The sequence below is a fragment of the Protopterus annectens genome, chromosome 16.part0 (assembly GCF_019279795.1).
Source record: "Protopterus annectens isolate FY-2018-M chromosome 16.part0, PAN1.0, whole genome shotgun sequence".
In the NCBI taxonomy this organism is placed as follows: Eukaryota; Metazoa; Chordata; order Ceratodontiformes; family Protopteridae; genus Protopterus; species Protopterus annectens.
Window position 1 is genome coordinate 683,548,563 of NC_056750.1, and position 24,177 is coordinate 683,572,739.

A 24,177-nucleotide genomic window follows, 5' to 3' on the forward strand; every position below is an offset into this window, starting at 1 on the left:
ACAATACCAGTAGATTGCCAGGCACCCAGCATTACTGCTGCACAGGTTAAAACAGCACTGTCCTAGGCCACGAATACAGCTTCTATGGGACCTGACAATATCCCCGGCTGTGGTTTACATGAACTACAGAGTGAACTGGCACCTCACCTGTGTGCCCTGTTTAAGCATAGCCTTACCTCAGGCTTTGTCTTTACTGAATGGCGCACTGCTACAGTCATCCCTCTTCACAAGGGAAGAGTGACTACAGACCCCGGGAACTATCGCCCCATTAGCCTGACAAGTCCAATATACAAAGCTATGGAACGCATCATCATGGACCTAATACACAAGGATATAGGGAATCTCCAAACTCTAGATCCTACACAGTTGGGTTTTGTGAAGGGTAGATCATGCCTGCTCAACTTGGTTGACTTCTTTGAGTCAGTAACCAGAGCTGTGGATGAAGGCAAGGTGGTTCATACAGCCTACCTTGATGTGGCTAAGGGCTTTGATACCATTCCCCACTCAGTAATCATAAAAACTCACTAAGCTAGGCATCAACCTCTATATCACTAGGTGGGTTGCAAACTGGTTCACAGAACCCACAGGGTGAAGGTAGCTGACTCAAAGTCAGACTGCAGACTAGTCACGAGTGGAGTCCCACAGGGTTCGGTCCTGGGTCCTCTCCTGTTTGGTATCTACTTCTTTGAAGTCCAGGCCAATATGAGAGGACTGTAGCTGGCAAAGTTTGCAGACTATTGCAAATTGGGCGCTATTATTAACTTCGCAAGTGATGTTGACATCCTACAGAATGACCTCACTGAGACCAACAACTGGTGTCAGAACCATGGCTTTAAGCTCATTGCCAAAAAATGTGTCATCTCCTTGGGAAAAACCCAGTTACCTTGAATTACCACATTGATGGTAGTCCACTGAACACAGAAGGCATTATAAGAGATCTAGGAGCACAGGTGACAACCACCTCTCTTTTGACCACCACATTGCCATTGTGGTCAGAAAGTCCTTCTATGTGGCACATCCCATTACTAAGAGTTTTGCATCCAGGAAGAAAGCAGTCATTGTCTCTCTCTACTCTTCTCTCATTAGGCCAGTCATTGAGTACAATACCCCATTTGGCATGTACCTCATTAGACACCTGCAGCAACTGGAGAGTCCACAGAAGTACCTCACAAAGAGGATCCTAGGCCTTAAACATTTGTCCTACATGGACAGACTCAAAAAATTCCAACTATTCTCTGTCTCATATCGCCTATTTACAGACAATCTCTGCTTGACTTACAAAGCCATGTCTGACCCAGCTCTGTTAGAAATGCTACATCTAAAGAAATCCCAATCCCTCCACACCACACACTCCAGAGACCTCAACCTCATTACCACAATCAACAGAACATGCTGGAGGGACAGATTCATAACCCAGAGACTGCCCATGCTATGGAATAGACTTCCCATACATGTCAAGCAGAGCACTTTACTGCCCATCTTCAAGAGGAATCTTGATGAGTGGATGGGAAATAGAAAATTCACCCTGGGGATCACTCCAGTGGCGTTACTCGGCAGGCACTAGGAACTAAGGTCGGGTGGCACGATGCTAGGGTAATCCTATAGGCTAGGCTTGTAAAGGCTCCAGGGCCATTAGCCTAGTACACACCTATGAACCTATATTACTGTGTAGCTAAATTAATAACTGATAAAGTCTTACCACAAAAAATACTGGCCAATAAGGAAAAGGAAGGGAAGAAATCAAATGCTGTCATGGAAGTATCGAACAGAGAAAACTTTAAAGCAATTAAGACAAGAAATGTCACTGTTAAGGATGAACAGATCAACAAAATTACTTGGAAAGATAGGCATGATAAAAGCAAAGAGCAGTATTAGAACATACCAAGATCTATTGTACACTAATGAAAATAATAAACTAAAAATATTGTCAAAGGCAGAAAAACTTAAAAGATACACAGATAAATGTAAAGGAAAGGTATAAAATAAGCAATTCATTGATGGCCCCAAAATGTTTTATTGAGAATTGGGAACCAAAGCAAAAGGAATAGAAACACCACTAAAAAGAAGAAACACACACATTTTCAGAAATATCTGTGAAGACCCCACAGAATATAGTAAAGATCCTGAATGGATAGAAGAAATAAAAGAAACAGTAAGAAGTTCAAATGTGCAGGATATGAAATGGGATGAAGTAAGGGCCAGAGAAACTGAAACAAATTAAGAAATGCTCCTATTGGAAAATCACACGCCCAGCTGCAGTACCTACCTTCTGGCTAAAAGTATTAACATCACATCTTTACACAAAGATTTAGCCCTGAGTAAGAACTGCTTATATAGGCACCCCTGAACAGACACCAACCTGGTTAAGAACAGGAAAAAATGATACTCCTCTTTGAGAGAGAACATACAAGCTGTCCTAAATACTATAGACCAATAACTTGCTTTCTGACACCGTATAAAATATATACTGGAATTGATGCCAGCAGAGTTTGAAAACTCAACCATGATAATAGAACAAAAGGGTAACAAAAGAAAATGTATAATAATTTGTAATTGAAGACAATAAACCATGAACAAATGAAAACAAAACACACTAAGGAATATTTTCAAAGACTAAAATTAATACTGAAAACAGTTCTGTTATATCCAAGCAAACAAACCAATTCATTCTTCCTGTTCTAACTTACAGTTTTGGAGTGACTGAAGGTATTAGATCATTTGGAGAGGAAAACAAGAAAAATGCTGCATGTTTATCAAATGGTATATACAAATCTGTCTATACAAAGATTATATATTCCTCATGCCAAAGGAGGTATGGGCTTGAAACTGATTGCATGTATAGATCTGCAATTGTAGGACTGCGTACATTTCTACTTAACTTACTAGATCTAAACAGAGTGAAAGTTTTAAAACACAAAGAGAACAAATTTAAGATGACTTCCCTGCTTAGTTTAGCAGAAATATATTACTGTCAAGCTGGAATGGAAATCAAACCAGAAGTTGACAAAAATCAGGTAGCAACTGAATGTACCAAAAAGCAAAATAAAGGATATAAGCAGAAGGATCAGATGAGAAGACAAGAAATGTAGAAAAGCCATAAATATAGTACTTGCAAGTACAGAAAACTTCTGGAACAAGCTCATGTCAATAAGGATCTGACACAGGAGTGGTTAAGGAGAGGTAAACAAACTAAAAGATATTAGCAGCTCAGGATAGTGAACTACATACATGTTGGTTTACAAATTCCATTGACTGTGGGGGAGAAACTGACAAATGCAGTTTCTGTAAAACAGAACTGGAAACAAGCGCAAAAATTGTTGTTGGGGGTGATGCAGAGTGCCTGTATATTGAAAGGCATAATAATGTGGCAAGACTGTTGTATTGAAGATTGTGCAAACATTACAATACTGAAGTAGTTGGAAACATGAGCCAGAAAGCATTATAGAGAATGATGTTTATATCACAAGGAATTACCCATACCCACAGTCAAAAAGTAGATGCCAGAAAACCACATATAGTAGTCCATGAAAAAAGACCAAAGTAGCATTGATCATTGAAACTACATACAGTAAAACACAGTCATAATGTACCAGAATTTGCAGGCAGAAGTCAGGGCAATATGGAAGAAGGATACCCAGACAGTTTCTGTAGTAGTAGGATCAATGGGTCTCATAAAAAAGAATGTACAGTCTTATTTAAATATGCTCTTGATACATGTGACTCCATATGAATTACAGAAGGAGTCATTTCTGTATAAATTGTGGGTGCTGTGAAGAGTACTTTAGCTAATATCAAAGACTGAAACAATACTAATTTCATAAACTTTAATCATACTTTGACTTGGGAATGGGGTCCTTTCCTGTCATAGTATTAGAAACCCAAAAGACTTGGGAGTAATTAAACCGACAAAAAGCCTGTCTTATTTGAAGACCAAATCCAAATTGTTGAAACTGTATGACTGAGATGAAGCTAGTGGTAGAGCATCGATGTTATTGTCTGACACTGTGGATTGTCAGGCCACATAGTGGGCATAGACAAATAGTTGGAGAGATTTTTGGCTTAAAGGCCTTCAGTCTGCTGATTGATGTTCAGAAGACACTGCAGACTGCCCCCCTTGCTGATATGTCATCCACTCCTCAGCATGTTCAAGGCAAATAGATGGATCTTAAAGAGAGGGCAGGAGATTCCTACCTTCCACCAGTGATTTAAGACTTGAAACCAGTAATTTAGGGTGCCTCCACAAATTTCTACAAAGCGAAAAAGGGAAACGACATGCTTGTGAATTAATGTGCTATGGAAAGGACAGACTAGTACAGCAGATAGTAGTCACGACAGTGGTGCTATACTTTAGATGATTGGCATATTCAATAATGCACTTGAGGTTGTATCACAATTGAAAACCTTTTGAACTTTAACTGTGACTTTCCTTTCATGCACTTATCATCGATCTGCTTGTATAGACATATTACCTTCTGTTTAATTCCATACTTGGCTATGGGTAACTGAAATCTATGAACTGGCATCTTTCTCAAATGCCATTTCATACTGTGGGTTCAGGTTATGCACAAGGCTGAACATAAGCCTTACTTTGACTTTCCAGTATTTCCAAACCATCCTGTACAAAGTGTTTCATCTAATGGTGTGCAATACTGTTATGTTATTCTACATGACCAAACAAGGAGATGCCAGGTCCCTTTTCTCATAAAAAAGTGAGTAGAACTCTTGTCACTGAACCACAGAAAAATGTTTTGATGCATTGTGATGTAAGAATTTCCAGCAGTCTAGCAAAGTCTCAGCTGTTTTGGCACTCCTTTCTTTCAGCCAAAAGCAGATTGATTTTTTTTAAATGTCAGGTATATATTTTTGAAAATCTCCCACTTTTTGAATGTTTATTATTAATTCTTTGTGGCAATCATGTATTGTTTGCACATTTACTTGAAAAAAAAGTCCTTTAACTTATTTGTATGAAGTGAAGAATTTTACTATTTAGCTTTGAATGCTTATGATTGATGGTCTGTCTGTAACATAGAGAGATTATATGTTTTATAGGTATAACTAACTGATTATCCACCCATTGCAAAATGATACTGCTCGAGCTTTTGCTATCATTTCATTTTTTAAAGGCTGACTTGTTAAGAGTAAGCAGTAAGGATTTTTTTCATCTTAGAGGGAGTTAGTACTGGCAAGTCACCATTTACCCCAATTATTAAAATATTTTGTTTGGGTTTGTGTGTATGCAAAGTAATTCAGTTCAAACTTCAGTTACTGTTGGTAAGCTTGCACTGAAAGGCAAGGCACTGAGCTTGACTTGAAGTGAACAGAATCTTGGGAAATCTGTTATTATAAATCTTATCTATAGCAGTGCTGTGTCAAGCTTATCTGAATGTTGCATGATTTAGCTATTATCGAAGCAACAATGCACACGTTCTGTATACCCTTAAGGATAATTGCCCATTATGTTTTGAAATACACCATTGAACTAGTAGTGGAAGTCAAGCCTTGTATTACTGGTCCTGGGTCACTTCAAATATTGATATCAGCAGTGAGGGAGTTAGAGCCCATTGTCCTGTCTCTTTTACAGTAGTTGTAATATAACAAGTGTTTCAACTTATGGAAAATCCAAATGTAAAGATTATCACACTCTGCTAATCCAACATGAATCCAACCTCAGGAACAAAATGTTTGCAAGTGTATCTAGCTCTTTTTTTCCCTGTGTCTTCTCATATCATAGGAGGTTACTAGGCTAATGGCCCTGCGGCCCTTACAAGCCTAGCCAAGAGTATATCCACAAAAAAGAAACCTCAGTCAGCACCTGTCATCCTTGTCAGCGAGAGACAAAGGTGGAACCCCTGGGACAAATTTTTGGTTTCCCATCCACTCATCAAGGTTGCGTTTGAAGAAGGTCAGCGAGCTACACTGACAAGTATGAGAAGTCTATTCCAGAGATGGGGCAGCCTCTGGGACACAAACCTCTCTCTCCAGCAGGTTTTGTTGATGTTGCATATTAGATTTAGGTCTATCGAGCGGGCAGTGTGCGAGGAGTTAGACTTACGGATATGGAGCATCTCTGGTAGGGCAGGGTCTGATATTGCCTTGTAGGCAAGACACAGATCACCTTGGAGCAATTTGTATGATACCGAGTAGAGTGATAGCAATTTAAGCCTGTCTACATAGGACAGGTGTTGGAGGCCATGTATTCTCTTTGTGAGGTATTTCTGTGGCCTTTCCAGTTGGTGCAGGTGTTTGGAGAGGTACATAAACTGGGCGTTGTACTCAATTATAGGTCTAATAAGGGAGGAGTACAGAGAGGTAATGACCTCCTTTTTTCTGGATGCAATCCATTTAATTATGAGATGAACCAAGTAAGAGGCTTTTCTGACCACCGCCGACAAATGATGGTCGAATGTGAGATTGTTGTCATCATGAGTACCCAGGTCTCTCACCACAGATTGTGTGCTTAGGGAGTTGCCGTTGATGTGGTAATCAGCAGGGGCTGTGTTTTTGCCGAATGGTATGATAATACATTTATTTGTATTTAACTTAATGCCATGACTTTGGCATCAGTTATTCATAGCTGTGAGACCCTCTTGCAGTATGTTAACATCATTTGGGGAGCCAATGACAGCACCTAACTTACAGTCATCTGCAAACCTGGTCAGCCACAGGCCCTTTGTCTTTGCCTGGCTGGACCTCTGAGAAGTAGATGCCAAACAGTAGGGGTCCCAGGACAGATCCCTGGGGGACACCCCTAGTGACAGGTCTGCTGTTGGAAGTGGCGGCACCTATTTTGACCTTGTGGGTCCTGTCTTTTTGCCAGTGGGCCATCCATCTGACTAGATATGGATTAACACCAAGTTGAGTAAGCTTTTTGATGATGCCCGTGTGGGGGATTGTGACAAAGGCCTTAGCCAGGTCAAGATAAGCTCTATGTACTGCCTTTCCCTCATCCAGGGCCTTGTTGACAGTCTCAAAGAAGTTAACTAAGTTCAATGGGCAAGATCTCCCCCTGACAAATCCGAATTGGGTGGGGGTTAAGTGCTTGGAGATTTCCTATGTCCTTGTTTATGAGATCCATAATAATATGCTCCATGGCTTTACAGATCAGACTTGTCAAGCTAATGGGGCGATAGTTTCCCCGGGTCAGTAGTGGCACCACCTTTGTGCAAGGGGATGACAGTGGCAGTTCTCCACTGTGTAGGAATGAAACCTGTAATTAGGCTGTGGTTGAATAGGGTGCTCAATGGTGAAGCTAGTTCTTGCTGGAGATGGTGCAGAATACAACCTGGGATACTATCGGGTTGTATTCAAGAAACACCAGCACCAGGTAGAGGTGATAGAAATCCTTTTCCTTCAAGATCTGGTACCTCAGCTGCTTGCCTTCAATGGATACATTATTCAAAATGCAACAGTCTTAAATACATTACAAAAAAAATTCAATTACACTTAATTAACAATAATTAAAGCCATAATATATTATTTAAACCTAAACATGATTCACAATATTATTTAATAAAACTTATATTAACAAATTTCAACTCTTGATAACATATTATTTAATAAAGTTTAGATTATTCCTAAATAGATTACTAAGCAAGCCATCAACATCACATTTCATTACATTCTATCTATCAAACTTTTTTCTTTTCTGAATACATGAACAAATTTCACTAACAAAGTTCATAGACAAAAATACATGGACAAAATTGCATAAGCAAAAATTACAAAATTAAATTAAAAACAAAAACTACGAAACCAAACCCAATGCAACATCATCATACAATAAATCATCCAACATTGTACAACATCCTAATACACTGAATTCACTTCCAAATTAAGACCCCTCGGTGATATGATGTCTTTGGAGGTTGGAGAAGCTGATCCTGGCATTTCAAAAAACCTGGCAGATGTGTGCAAGCTGTTATCCACTGATATTATGAAGGAACGTGAAGCCAAGCTAATGGAGAAAGACCTATGGAATACGGTGGGTGAGCCTGAATCCAGTGAGCAGTTCATTCAATTGGAATGGCTCATGATTAAAGAGATGAACTTGTTCTATGATAGTAAATTATTGTAAAAATATGTGAGCCTTAGCATCACTCCTAGGGGGCTCAGAGTAGAGAAATTGCTGGCGTTTGACTTTACTGATGATGAGCAGGATTTCCTGTAAGAATGGAGTCAGATTTTGTTGGAATGTACACTCAGTTGGCTTCGTTCTCATTAGAAGAAACCAACGGCAGGGTGAGAAGTTGGCAGCAGCAGATTATCGGCTTGCAAAATAAGCTGAGAGCTTCATTAATAGCTGATGTTTTTTTCTAAACGATGTGTGACCTAAGGAGTAAATTGAATGAGAACAAACAGTCAGTTTTGGAAAGGAAGAAAAGTATCCAGTGATATGAATGACTTTCAGTGGTACAATCTATGGTTTGAAACGTTCCCAATGTTGTGGGAGGGCCAGAACCAGGGGAAAGTTCGTTGAGACTTCAAGAGGATTGAGAGAGTGGTCGGCGTCTTCAGCAGAGACTGTGGCTTCCAAAAAGAGTGTATCATTTGAAAATATTGAACTAGATTTTTCCTCTGAATCTTCTCAGAATGTAGAAGTGAGTGAGGGTTCATCTATTTCAGCTGTGCAGCAGGGAAAGGGAAGGCGGAATAGTCAGAGGGGCAGGAAAGAGTGATAACTTGTGGAACTTTGATTTTTGAACTTGCTGAAAATTAATGTAATGCTGGTTCTGTCTCTTTGGACTATAATTCCTCATCTCTGGACTATTATTCTGTGAATTTTCCTTCTTTTCAGTATGGTAGTGTGTTTTTTAATGTTACCAATACTAATACAGATGTACTTAAAGTTGTTAATTTGTCACTTCCCTTGAAGTGAAACGACTCTTAGTTTATTGGGCAAGGGGACAAAATTTGTGCCAGTTAAAGTTCCTACATTAGTGGGTTTATTATTGGATGTCAGGAAATTCTGCAGAAAATTGCATTTAATTGTTTATTTTGGTAAAAGAAAGTTGAATGATGTAACTGTTGAAAATAATGTGAATGCAAATGAGCTTGCAGAGTTTCTAGATGAAGATAGTTTGCTGAATGTTTCTATCTATGATTATTCTATGGTGGATGATAATGAGCAGGAAAATATGATGGGGAATGTTGATGGTTTTGAAACTGGCTATGGCAGATTGTTGGTCCCTGTTTTGCTCACTTTGAGCAAGTTTGTACCTCCCAAATTGTCTCCTGCAGTCATATTGTTTGAACAAGTTTTATGTAGAAAAGTTGAATATGAATTTTTTAAATTTGTTAAAAAAGATAAAAAATATAACATAACTTAGAATGAGTGGCAAACATTAAACACATTAAGATGTCAGCTTTCAAATTTTGTGTTCAAACAAGCAGACAAAGGCGGGATCTGGTCATCATGTCAAAGTTACAATATAATAAAATGTTTTTTGACTTACTATTAAGGCAGGAGAATTACCTAATGTTAGGTTTTAATCCTATAAATGAGTACAGTGAGCAACTATTAGAGCTTTTAGAGCATGGGGAGAGATTGGGTTTCTTTAGGAGGGGGAATGTAAAGAAACTGTATATTGAGAAGCCTGTTAACTTTTATGCCCTGCCTAAGATACATAAAAGCTTTATAGATCCCCCAGGAAGGCCTGTTGTGTCAGGGATAGGCTCTTATTTGCAAAATGTAGATTTGTTCCTTGACTCTTTTTTGAAAAAAAAATTTTTGGCCAAAGTTCATGCACATGTAAAAAATACGGCAGACCTTTGTGAGGAAGTAAGAAACATTTATTGCTGTGAAGATTATTATTGGGTGTTGGCAGATGTTAATTCACTTTATACTAATACTCAGTTGAGATGGGGGTCGGAAGCCATCTGGGAGTGTATGGGTGATGGACCTAGGACAACTTATGTGACAAGACTTTTGGAATTTTGCCTCAGTCGCAACAATTTTGTTTTTGAAAGAGTTTTTTCTACAGTGCAGAGGGAAGGCAATGGGTGCACCTTATGCACCAACTTATGCCATACTTTACATGGAATTTATTGAGAAAAACTTTATCTATGGTACTAGATTTTTTCAGGAGAATGTAGTACTTTTTAAGAGATACATAGATTTGATTTTCTTGTATAAAGGTGATCCTAAGAGGTTTGATGATTTTTTTTCCCATTTAAATACCACTCAGCATGGTTTAAAATTTTCTATGATAAGGGGGGATTCCAAGGCGATATTTTTGGATGTTGAGTTTTATGTGGACCTTAAGAGTGAGAAAATTCAGTTTTGACCTTACAGGAAAGAACCTGCTGTGAAAATCTTTTTGCATGCAACTAGTATGCATCCTCCGCATTTACTTGAATCTTTACCTATGGGGGAATTTAAACTCATAGCTCGGAATACCTCGGATGAAGCATGTAAAATGCAATTTTTATTGAACACTAAAAAGCAGCTATGTTCGAGAGGTTATGATGAGAAGATATTAAGTAAGGCTTTAAAAGAGATCTTAAATAAGAAGGATGTGCTTAAGTTTGGTAGGAGCAGATTTGACAATGTTAGATCAGGCCATCAGGAGGAAAGGGAAATTCATTTTGTTTCTAAATATTCTGATTTTTCTGAAATAATGAGGAGAATAATAGTGGAATCTTGGCATATAATTAATGGGGATGTCCACGTGGGAAGTTTTTTTCCGGTAAATGTCCGATTCTGTTATGGACGTTATGCTAATTTGAAGGAGTTGCTGAACGTGGCCCAGGATGAAATTCAACAGGATGCATATGGTATGTTTCCTTGTGGCCATTGCAAAGTGCGTGTCCATGTTACGAATATGATGGAAGGTCGGTTGAATGGTAGAAAATTTGTATATAAGGGAAAGTTTAGCTGTCACTTGTGCAGTAGTTTATGCTATTGGTTGTGACTGTGTTGACACTAAATGGTATGTGGGACAGACTAAATGAGCTGTAAAAATCAGGATTTTAGAGCATCTAGGGGATATCCGAAATGGAAATCTAAAAAGTCCTGTGGCTGAACATTTATTGGCAGTGTATAATGGCAACATTTCAGGTTTTTTTTCTTTTTGGTCCTGGCCCAGCCTGTATTCCAGAGGGGTGGTGATGTAGTTAGGAAATTATTAGAATTAGAGAGTAAGTTCATTTTGAACTATAGGTCACTTTCACCGAGGGGTCTTAATTTGGAAGTGAATTTAGTGTATTAGGATGTTGTACAATGTTGGATGATTTATTGTATGATGATATTGCATTGGTTTGGTTTCATAGTTTCTGTTTTTTAATTTAATTTTGTAATTTTTGCTTATGTAATTTTGTTCATATATTTTTGTCTATGAACTTTGTTAGTGAAATTCGTTCATGTATTCTGAAAAGAAAAAAGTTTGATAGAATATAATGAAATGTGAGGTTGACGGCTTGCTTAGTAATCTATTTATGAATAATCTAAACTTTTATTAAATATTATGTTATCAAGAGTTGAAAATTGTTAATATAAGTTTTATTAAATAATATTGTGAATAATGTTTAGGTTTAAATAATATATTATGGCTTTAATTATTGTTAATTAAGTGTAATTGAATGATTGATAGTTTTTTGGAATGTATTTAAGACAGCTGCATTTTGAATAATGTATCCGTTGAAGGCAAGCAGCCGAGGTACCAGATCTTGAAGTAAAAGGATTTCTATCAGCTCTACCTGGTGTTGGTGTTTCATGAATACTGTCCGATTTTTATCAGTTAGATTTTTTTGTGTTTATATGATACTATCAGATCCCATGGACGCTGTGTTTTTTTGCCTTGGATAGGGCCTTTAACACTTGAGCTATGGAGATGTGAGGTGTGGGACAAGTATCAGGGATGTTAACTGGGCCTTTGGGGACGATAAGGGGGTGAAGTTTGCACTGAACCTGTCACTTAGCAGGTTGGTTAAGTCAGCAGGATCAGTGTAAGTGGTACCATTAAGTACTAGTTCAAAACAAACTTGGGCTTTGCCATGGAGGTTCCTAACATAACTGAAGAAGGACTTATCATTTTCCTTTGTTTTCAAGACTAGTTTCAACTCATAATTCGCTTTAGAGGTTTTCACTAGTGATCTAATTTGCTTGTTGAGGCAGAGGAGGGAGTTTTTCAGATTTGAAATGTGTTCCTTTTTACCCTTGGACAACAGTTTCTTCCTTTTGTTGTAAAGCCTGTTGACAGAGGATGTCCACCAGACAGGTTTGTGTTTCCTTGAGGAGCAAGTTTTAGTTCTGTTGGGTGTGGCTGAGTCCATGCAGTTGTACAGGTGCTTGTATACTGCACTGGTGTACTGTTCAGCATAGTTGTCTGCATCATCTGAGGGTGGTGGTGGTGTGAAGCTGCTGATACCCTCCCTTAAGAAGTTGTAGTCAGCTTTTGAGAAGTTTTTTAGCTTGGTTATGGCTGAGAGGGATAGAAACTTTGAATGAGACAGACCGATGATCTGATCTCACCAGGGAAGAACATACTATGGGAGTGGTGCAGCGATTGTCCATATTGGTAAGAACCAAGTCCAGTATGTTATCTCCCCTTGTGGGAGATGAGACCAGCTGATCTAGTGCATTAGAACTGATGAAGTCAAGGAATTATTGAATGAGTGCATTAGTGCAGGAACAGTTCACCCAGTCTATGGTGGGGGTAGTTGAAGTCACCAAGGATCAGGGTGTCTGATGGAGTCAAGTAGGGCCGGGCAGGAGGAGTGGGTATAATGAGACATGGAGGGTGGTCTATAGCTGGCTATAACTTGGATGGGTGTCTTGCCAACTGTCAGTTTCACCTGGAGTAATTCCAGTGTGTCATGCTGGTAAACCAGTCTAGAGGTGTGTCTGTCCTTTAGAGGTGTGTCTGTCCTTAAAGAAGATAGGGATTCCCCCACCCTTAGTCTTTCTGACCTCATTTTGGGGTCAGAAAGTGTGGAATCAAGTATAGCCTGGTAAAGCAGGGGTGCTCTCCACAGCCCAGAACCAAGTTTCTGTGATTGCACAAACATTGGCATCTTCCAGTGAGAGGAGAGCCTCCATTGAGTGTATTGATTAAGGCTCCTAGGACTGAGCAGCATGACCTTCAGTTTGCTTTTTGACAGATCTTTTTTTATGTTGGAAAATTTGTCTTTGTTACATAGCCTAAAAAAGGCACAATGGGAGACAAGAGCCTTGGCCAAGATTCGGAACCCCAGCGGTGACAGGTGGAGGCCATCTCTTGCAAAGCATAGAGGCCTGTCAGCCATGTCATCCCAGGCAGACAGATACTGGATCCCCTTAGAAAGACACTAGAAACTAAGCCAATTGTTGAAGTCAAACATTTTTTATTCGTATTGTGGTATCATAGGATGGTGCTTAGACCTAGAGTCATACCTGCCTGGAGCCCATACTCCAAGAACTCAATCATTTCTCGCTTCATATAGTCTGGGGAGGTACGTCTAAAGTCATTCACACCAACATGGACTATGACAGTGTCATACTTGTACCTGTTGTGTAGAGACTTAATGCTTGGTAGCATACATTTTTGAGTTTGTTTTGAGGACTAAATGAAGTGCAAGTGTGCATCCTGCCCTTTGAAGTGTTAGTGTAGATGAATTTCCCCATCATTGAGAAAAACATCTTCAGAAGAATTATTTTCAAATGACCTTGCAATAGCATCCTGTCCTCAATGCTGAACATTATTGTATAAGGGACAACTGATTAATATTATTTCAAAGATCAGGAGTTACAGATATTGCACTTCAATTTTTCTTTATAGTTCTTACCTATCTGACTTTTATGTCTGCCTGTGTATCACAAGTTTTTTTGTAGTCATATACCAAATGAACAGTAAGTGTCTTGCACATTTCTTCCATCACAGGGCGATGAAGGCAGTTTGGGACCTATTGGCCTTCAAGGAGATGTTGGATTTAAGGTATTACATTTTTACAGTCACTCTTGTTTGTATGATTTTGTAAGTTGTTCTGTTGAATGACAGTCCCATTTATTATGTTTCTTTTGTGTTGCAGGGCAAAGAAGGGCCAGATGGTGCACCTGGGATTCTAGGTCCAAAAGGCGAACAGGTACATTGGCTATTTCCTGTGTGATTGGCACAGTTGGAGTTAACAAAAAAAAAGGATTTTGCTGAATGTCATTATTGTGAAGTAATGCATGTCACTGAGAGGACCAGAGGCCATGACCTCCATAAAGGTTTTGTATTTCGGAAAGAATACAGATTGATTGATTTTTGCTAACTGGCTGAGTTTACCCAGCAGTAGTACATCACCTTCTTATTAAGTGACTTTACTGGAGTCTTAGACTGTGCAAAAGAACTGTGAAGGAATCAAATCTATGTGAAAAGGAAGAACATATTAGTGTTGGGCATATGCAGCATATTCTGTGCACTGTAGTACAAATCTACTAATATCTTTTCCCTTTCAAGTTCTGTTTTATGGTCTGAGAAACAATCTCTGGAGAGAAGAAAAGTGAGAATTGTTCTGAATATGACAGTGTAATAAACATTTTTCTTCAATGCTTGTCTGCAGAAGGGTATCATCTCATTTCAGGACCACCTGAAACCTGTTATTTTGTTTTATTGCAGCATGAGGTACATATTGGTGTTACTCATCTGTTAGGCAGAGTGACTTTATGCTTGTTTAATACGGGTATTATTTTTATGAATTGTGGTGTTAAAAGTAATGTTTTTATTTATGCTGTACGGAATGTGTATAGTTCTCAGTCAGATAATGCCAATATTTAATTTTTGTAAGATTTCTGGAGATCAGGAGGTTTAAGTTAACAGGCTGCTATGGTATTCTTGTTTATCTGTAGTCTTTCAATTTCTTTTTCCTTTTTTATAATGGTCTTCCATGTTCTAAGCCTGTAATCTACTGTATCAGCTACCTCCAACTTTGTTTCTGGCTTATTTTAATTTCTCTTCCTTCATTTCTGAATTTGATTTAGGCATTTTTTTTTGGTGCTGGTTTAAGTCCAGACCAGAGAAGATGGGAGAGAAAGCCGTGTCATTTGGAAAAAAAGTAGGAAACATCCTTTAAACAGTTCAAGGACAGATTGCAGAATGTTGAATCACACTTTGAGTGAGTTCACAAAAAGAGTCCTTTAGGCAGAATGCAGTGCTTAAGTTACAACAGTGAGAAAATGTTCAAGTATGTGTAAATTAGTGGAGTGAAGTTTGGCTGCAGTAAGGACTGGTTCATTTATAGATGGCAAAGATTATGTATGAACCAAAAGTGATTAGTTTAATAAGAAGAGTACTACAGAACTGAAAGACTCAAGAACGGTTTTAGGGCAGAAAATAATTCCTGAAGTGTGATGCAATGTCTGAGAAACCTTTCCTGTCAGAATCTAAAGCAACTCATTTGAATCCCTGGAGGTAGAAGAGAGGAGATGTGTCGTTTGATACATTTAAGGGTCTTGTAGTACCTATATAAGGATGCAGTTTTATTTTATAATCAAGCATGTAGTCACAATACCATCATAATTGTTAATTGAGACAGACACCTTGTCTGGTTCTTTTTCTGATCTTGTAGGTTTGGAGTGAGGAAAGAGAAGCATCATAATATCCAGCTGCACTCTGAGGTTTGTGTGAAGTACAGCTAAATACAGATAATCATTGTTAGCACTTCACATGCCTGTGGAACATTCATAATACCATTTTTAATTTGCTAGTGAGAGTGAAGTTATGTATTTGGTTACCCCATATGGACAGCCTGATATAAAAACAGTGGCCTTTTGTGGCAAAATATTGAATCTAAGTATACAGGAGAATATGACTCTTGCACAAAGGTGGAACATCTACAGACCCTAGAAACTACAGACCCATAAGTCTCACCAGTCTTATATGTAAAGCCATGGAAAGAATTATCATGGAGATGATCAACAGATGTATAGTAAACCTCCAGACACTGGCCCTAACCCAGTTTGCTTTCATAAAGGGCAGATCATGCATTCTCAACCCGATGGACTTCTTTGAGAAGGTTACCAAACCAATGGACGAGGGCATAATTGTTGACACTGCCTACCTTGACCTGGCCAAGGCATTCGACACAATACTCCACTCAGGCATTGTTGACAAACTCAGGAGGTTAGGTACAGACCTGTATGTCACCCGGTGGATAGCCAACTGGCTCACAGACAGGACCCAAGAATTTAGAATTGGGGAGTCCACCTCTGCAAAGAGGCCAGTCACAAGTGGGGTCCCTCAAGGATCAGTCCTTGGACTGCTCCTTTTTGGCATTTACTTCTCAGACATCAAGGCCAATGTCATTGGTCTCTGGCTGACTAAATTTGCAGATGATTGCAAATTAGGAGCTGTCATTGAATCTCACACTGACACAAATGTTCTGCAGGAGGGACTGACACAGACAAACAACTGGTTTCAGAGTCATGGACTAAAACTAAATGCCAAAAAATGCATAATAGTATCCTCTGGGAAGTCATCCATCCCTGGTAACTATCGTATTGACAACATACACCCTTAGAGTTGACCCAGAAGTCAGGGACTTAGGGACACACATAGGTAGCTCTACAGGATTAGAAGCTTTCCTTTTGCTTGACAACAGCATTTATATCTCCTAAGATCCACTTTTGCATTCACATAGATGAGTCTTAATGGAAGGAGCTAAGTCATAATTTAGACTAATTCTTATATGTGTTCTATTATTGACCTAAACTGCTTCTGCACAAAACTGAGGATGCCTGTTGAAATTCACACTACCATAATACCACACCAATACCAGCCTCAGTAAGAAGCTGAGATCCCTCATAAAATCCTCCAAAGCTAGTTAAGAAAATAAAATTGCCATAGACTCCAAAGACAACCACAAGACATTCTATAGCTATGTCAAGAATCTAAATGGCAATGCTCAGATCTGCTCTGAGCTACAACAGAATGGCATTAAGTATACTGATCCCAAGGATATTGCCAATATCCTGGCAGATGGATTCAGTGCAAACTTCACCCCCTAAAGGGGCCATCGCAATACAGAAAGATTGTCAACTTCCGGTAATAACGGCCACACAGGTAAAAATACGGGCTCTCCAAAGCTAAGAATACAGCATCCATGGGACCAGATGACATCCCGGGCTGTGTATTACATGAACTACAAAATTAACTGGCACCTCACCTAAGTGTCGTGTTTAATCGTAGCCTCACCTCAGGTTTTGTGTCCAGTGAGTGGCGCACAGCTACAGTTGTCCCACTTCACAAGGGGGGATCCACCTTGGATCATGGGAACTTCCGAACATCAGTCTGATGAGCCTGATCTGCAAGGCCATGGAACGTATTATCATGGAACTTACAAACAAAGACATTGGCAACCTTCAAACACTGGACCCCATGCAGTTTGGGTTTGTGAAGGGCCAACCTTGTCTCCTGAACCTGACTGACTTCTTCAAATCAGTCTCCAGAGCTGTGGACAAGGACAAGGTGGTCCACACAGCCTGTCTGGTCCTGGCCAAGGCCTTCGACACCATCCCCCACTCTGGAATCAAAGATAAACTTACTAAGCTGGGCATCAATCCCTACGTCACTCGATGGGTTGCCAACTGGCTTACTGACAAGACCCACACTGTAAAAGTAGCCGGCTCCAAATCCAGCTCCAGACAAGTGGAGTACATCAGGGTTCAGTCCTGGGACCTCTCTTGTTTGGCATCTACTTCTCTGAAGTACAGGCCAACACTAAGGGACTCTGGCTAACAAGGTTCGTAGATGACTGCAAACTGGGAGCCATTATTGAATCCCCAAATGATGTGGATATTCTACAAAAAGGCCTTACAGAAACAGATGCTTGTTGCCAGAGCCATGGGCTCAAGCTCAATGCCAAGAAATGTATAGTTATCCCCTTTGGGAAAAAACATGTACCCGTGAATTACCACATAGGTGGCAGTACACTAAACACTGAAAGTGTGATAAGAGAGTTAGGGACACAGGTGGACAGTGGTCTCATCCTCGATAACCACATCGCCACAACAATCAGGAAATCATTATGTGTGGCACACCTCATCACTAAGGACTTTTCATCCAGAAAAAAGGAGGTCATTGTCCCACTGTACTCATTCCTCATTAGACCCATTATAGAATACAATGCCCCATTTGGTATGTATCTCAAAACATCTGTAATAACTGGAATGGCCATAGAAATACCTCACGAAAAGAATCACAGGCCTAAATCAGATGCCCTATACTGACCATCTGAAAAGACTCCACCTATACTCTGTGTCATATCGTCTACTCAGAGGCGATCTCTGCTTAACATACAAGGCCATGTCAAACCTAGAGCTGTTGGACATGCTACACTTAAAGAAGTCCCAATCCCTCAGAGACACATGCTCCAGGGATCTAAACCTTGTCATCAGAGTGAACAAAACATGCTGGAGGGATATGTTCCTGACCCAGAGACTACCAAAACTCTGGAATAGACTACCCATGCATGTCAAGAAGACCGCCTCTTTGGCCCTCTTCAAAAGGAACCTTGATGATTGGATGGGAGATAGGAAATTCACCCCGGGGATCACATCAGTCGCCCTGCTAGACAGGGGTCCAGGGAAGTAAATACTGTGGGAAGAAGTAGCCAGGGAATTGTTATGGCTAGGCTTATATAGGCCCTAGGGCCGATAGCCTAGTACCAACCTATGAACCTATAATTACAGTCCTTGGAACTGCAAAAGGTTAGTGCAAATGACAGGGAGTGCTGGGCAGTGCCGGTTAGCTAGGGTATAACTATTCCTGGCTCCACAAAGTCTCCTCTTCAATTTTTCCCTTGGAACTAGACAAACTTTCAACTTAAGCACTCAAGCCATTCATTTCTCAGCCTGGAACTTGCTCAAAACTCATAGCAAGCACTTATAAACCCTAGCACTAGACCCCCCCCTATACTGTACAGAAAGACAAGGCTGTCTGTTCGACCTTACCAGCCAATCAGTAAAACGGTTTACTGTACCTATCCAGACATGTCCAAAGGGCAGTTTTCAGGTGTACTCTCCAGTCCAACTGGTGAATCTGGGCATTTTGAGGCAATGCTACAACTGCCTCATGGTACACAGACAACCCTCTCTCCTCCTACCACCAAACACTAATACATGTGAGAGATGCAGTTATACAGCCAAACTGAAGACTAAGCTCTCTCATCCCAAGACTGGATCAGTCAAGAGGAGAAGGGAAATACTTGCATCATGTCACCAGTCTCACATAGATCCATTAAATCAGCACCAGCAAAAAACACACAAATACATGAAAACATACTCAGAGGCTCTAAATAAAAATCTGCAAAAGCAACAGAGACCTCCAAAGCAGGCATCCAAGCAACCTGCACCCCCCAACACAAACCATGAAACACATACTTCACAAACCCAGTGTGCCACACAATCACAGCCCTTAAGGCAAAATAACATACCCAGCACACTAGTAATACGTGACTCTGTAGTCAGGCACAATGACGTCCCACTCACTAGGTTGAATAAGGAGAAGGTTACTGTTCACTGCCTGTCGGGTGCCAGGAACCACCACATAACACAAGCACTCAGGTCACTCCGGAACAAGTACAAATATGACTCTGTCATTGTCCATGTTGGTGCGAATTACCTGAGCCATACCTCCCTGGACTACATGAAAAGAGACATGGAAGAGCTCTCTGATCACATAGCCTGGGCTGGTATGACCCTGACCCTGAGTAGCATCCTGCCCTCACCAAAAATGATACCACAGTATAAAGAAAAAAATTATCAGTTTCAACAATTGGCTAAGTTTCTGGTGTCATTCCAAGGGGATCCAGTGTCTGTCCAGCTGGGATGACATGCTCGACAAGCCACGCTGCTTCGCTAGAGATGGCTTGCATCTGTCACCCTTAGGCATTTGAATACTGGCCAAGGCTCTTGTCTCCCATTGTGCCTTTTTTAGGCAAGACTCAAAAGACAAACCCATCACTGTAAATAGCACAAGTAAAAAAAAACTGAGGGCAATGTTACTCAATGCCAGAAGTCTAAACCTCAAAATGCACGCACTTGAGGCACTCCTCAGTACGGAGAAAATTGATATATGTGCAGTAACAGAAACCTGGTTTAAGGCTCCAGAGAGCACTCCAGCACTACCAGGCTACAACACATACCATACATTTTAGCCAAAGAACCCGAACCGAAATACAAAAGGCGGCGGCGTATCCATATTCATCAAAGATACCCACACCTCCAGGTTAGTGGCACAGCACGATGCTTCAGAGATCATCCACGTGCAACTAACAATGGGCAAAACTGCAGTTCAAATTGTAGCTTGCTACAGAACACCCAGCATGTCCCAGGACACCCATTCCACATTTCTGGAAACACTGGGAAACAACGGTCCTAGCAAACACCCCAATATTGGGTGATTTCAATTACTCAAACATTAACTGGGAGAACTACTCAAGTACTAACTCCCTTGCCCAACATTTCCTGGAATTTATAAACTCAAACTCCCTGGATCAACTGGTCAATACTCCCACCAGAGATGACAACATATTGGACCTGGTCATCATAAACATGGGCGATCGGTGTTCCACACTGGAGGTCAACCCCTCGCTGGTTAGATCTGACCATAAACAAATCACTCTGGATATCCACATTCTGCCCCCATCCCCGGACAAGGAAACCACCACGAAAAACTTTTCAAAACCAAACTTCACATTACTTAAGACCGAGGTGGAAAGTTTCAAAGCCCCCATGCTAAAGGATAACACTGTCCAAGCTGCAAAATCCTTTACTAATACATTCTACGGGCACCTACAAGAATGCATGGATCATGCTATCCCAAGCAAAACCAAAACTCACTCCTCCAAGAAAAGGAAACCAGTCTGGTGGACACCTTCCATAAACAAGCTATACAATAGAAGGAGAAAAATAGTACAGAAAAGAGTAAAATCCCAAGAAGGGAAGACATCCCTGATCAGTATCAGCAAGAAACTACGATCCCTCATAAAATCATCTAAGACGAGCTTCGAAAGAAAAATTAGCAAGGACTCCAAAGATAACCATAAGGCATTCTTTAGCTATGTCAGGAATCTAAGTGGCAATGCTCAGATCCACTCAGAGTTAGTGCAGAATGGCACAGAATACACTGAACCGACTGATATCGCCAATATCCTGGAATACAGGTTCAGTGCAAACTTCACCCCCAAAAGGGCCCATAACCATACCAGAAGAATGTAGAGTCCCTGAAATCACAGACAGTCAGGTTAAAACAGCCCTCTCCAAAGCCAAAAACACAGCATCAGTGGGACTGGATGGGGACCCAGGCTGCGTCCTACACAAGCTCAAAGATGAACTAACCCCTCACCTAAACACACTGTTCAAACTCAGCCTCTCCACGGGCTATGTACCCATAGAGTGGCACACAGCAACGGTTATTCCGCTCCACAAAGGTGGAGCCACAACAGACCCTGGGAACTATCGCCCTATAAGCCTGACTAGCTTGGTCTGCAAGGCTATGGAGCGCATCATCATGGAACTCATTAACAGAGACATTGGGAACCTCCAAACACTGGACCTTACCCAGTTCGGCTTTGTTAAGGGCAGATCCTGCCTCCTAAACCTGGTGTATGACTTTAAGGCAGTTACCAAGGATACAGATGAGGGAAAGGTGGTACACACAGCCTACCTAGACCTTGCAAAGGCCTTCAACACCATTCCCCATTCTGGTATTATAGACAAGCTCACCAGCCTGAACATAAACCCCTACGTCATAAGATGGGCTGCCAGCTGGCTCACGGACAGAACCCACATGGTGAGAGTTGTGGGAGCTAGGTCCGACTCTAAACCAGTTACAAGTGGCATTCCCCAGTGCTCAGTCCTAGGACCCCTCCTGTTCTGCATATATTTCTGAGGTACACGCAAGCACAGGAGGACTGTGGCTGACAAAGTTCGCAGATGACTGCAAACTAGGGGCTATAATTGACTCTCCGGTTGACACAGACATCCTCCAAAAGGGTCTTACTGAGACGGATACCTGGTGTCAAAATCATGGCCTCAAGCTAAATGCCAAAAAGTGCATAGTCATCCCCTTTGGAAAAACGAAGTACCCACAAACTACCACATAGGTGGTAGTCCCCTAAATACGGAAGATGTAGTAAGGGATCTGGGGACCCAAGTAGACAGTAATCTCTCCTTTGATAATCACATTGCCAAAGTGGTTATAAAATCCTTCTATGTGGCCCACCTAATCACAAAAGGGTTCGCATCCAGATCAAAAGAAGTCATTGTGCCCCTCCACTCATCAGACCCATCACAGAGTACAACACCCCATTTGGGATGTACCTTACTGCAACAGCTGGAAAGACCACAGAAGTACCTCACCAAGAGGATCACTGGCCTCAAACAGATGCCCTGTGCAGCTCGACTGAAGAAACTCCAGCTGTACTTGGTTGCATACCGCCTACTCAGAGGTGATCTCTGCCTGACATACAAGGCCATGTCCAACCCAGAATTGATGGACATGCTCCACCTAAAGAAAACCATATCCCCTCGAGCAACACGCTCTAGGGATCTAAACCTCACCACAACAATTAATAGGATGTGCTGGAGGGATAGATTCCTGTCCCAGAGACTTCCCATGCTTTGGAACAAGATTCCAATCTGCATTAGGCAGAGCTCCTTGCTAACACTCAAAAGAAACCTTGACGAGTGGATGGGAAACAAAGTTTACCCCGGGGATCACTTCAGTGGCTCTGCTGGACAGAGGCACAGAGAACTAATCTAAGGGGGCAGCGAAAGCCAACACATTCTGGCTAGGCTTATAAATGCCTTTGGGCAGACAGCCTAGTTACCTAACTATGAACCTATGTACTAAGTTCCAAGGCTGCTGTCTGGATTCTTCACTACAAGGAGGGAGGGGTCAGTAGTGGTAGCAGTAAGCAGACTCTTTCAGTTATCAGACTTTTACTGTCAAGTAGAAGTTTGGCATTAAGAATAAGGGCCATTTATGTAGTCAGGGATCATGTCTCTATTTCTGTCCATCATGGCATTGTGGATGACAGGTCTATTGGTCTAGCACCGGTGTGTCACACAGTTTCTTAAAGTGATTCTGCTTTAGTGCCATCATTTTAAGAATCTCCTTTTCCTTACGGTGTGAATTTCATGGCTGACAGTCATGTCTGTCTCCTTCCTGAGCCTGCTGGTTCCGTGGCTTTGATGTTCATCTTCTACTACATTTTTTTTTACATCAGCTCTACTCACTGCATTTTGGAGCTTTAGGACCTGATTTGTAGAGAAGTATTTTTTGTTGTTTCAGAGGATATAATTTCCTTAGGACTGCCTCACATATCATGCAGAGTGGTGACTTTAAACCAATCTGTTCCTCTCCCTGTTTTTCTTCATGTGACAGAAATTAGAAGAGAAAGAGTGTGTGTGTGTGTGTGTGTGTGTGTGTGTGTGTGTGTGTGTGTGTGTGTGTGTGTGTGTGTGTGTGTGTGTGTCTAATTTATATCCTGGATGTGGGCTGTAAACAGATAGTTTCTGAAGAGGATGCATGTTTTGGAAGAATCCCAGCTGTTTTTCTCTTTTGCTCTAGAGGAGGAATTTGCAATAGCTGAGCAAACCCTTCCAAATTTGGATTGCTTAACTGCATTTTGCATAGCCATCAGGCTGCAATAGACCTTGTAAGAATTATTGCTTTGATTATGCCTTCAGAAGTCAGGTTTCCTGTAACATTTCAGTGTTAGAGGATTTGCTGTTCTGTTTTTGTCTTCTGGGACTTTTCTGATTTTGATCCCACTGCAGAGCACTCAAGAGTATCATTTGTAGCAGATATACATTCATTTATCAATGGCTCTGTGAGGAACTGTTCTGCACTGGATACTTATTATTCTCCCAATTTCTTACTGTTCTTGGATGACCCCTCCCCGCAAGTTTTTAACAAGTATGTGTTTATACAGTCTTGTGTGCATTTGTTTTTTTTTTTTTTTGTTTGTATTTTTGTGTTTTTTATCCTGTCTTATGAACTTTTGGTCATTCAGTGGATGTGATGGACAGGTTAACATATGACTAATGTATCTAATATGTGGTTCCAAAATGACTTCATGTGCCCTCAATATCAGTTGAATAAAGAAGTCAATAGTTGAGGTTGGAGACTACAGCTGAGCAAGTTCTTAAATGCAGATCACTGTGGAGGACCCCCTCACAGATAAACTGATGTGGAGAGTATAGCTCTACTGTTT

General features: G+C 40.7%; 1 protein-coding gene across 1 annotated transcript in view; it reads left to right on the forward strand.

The window, feature by feature from the left end:
• LOC122790648 (collagen alpha-1(I) chain-like) overlaps positions 1–24,177 on the forward strand; it is an 882,142-nt gene that overhangs the window by 843,820 nt on the left and 14,145 nt on the right. The window contains exons 25-26 of the mRNA XM_044058172.1: positions 13,857–13,910; positions 14,005–14,058. Of these exons, the coding sequence (XP_043914107.1) occupies positions 13,857–13,910; positions 14,005–14,058 (108 nt within the window). The remainder of the gene's footprint in view (positions 1–13,856; positions 13,911–14,004; positions 14,059–24,177) is intronic.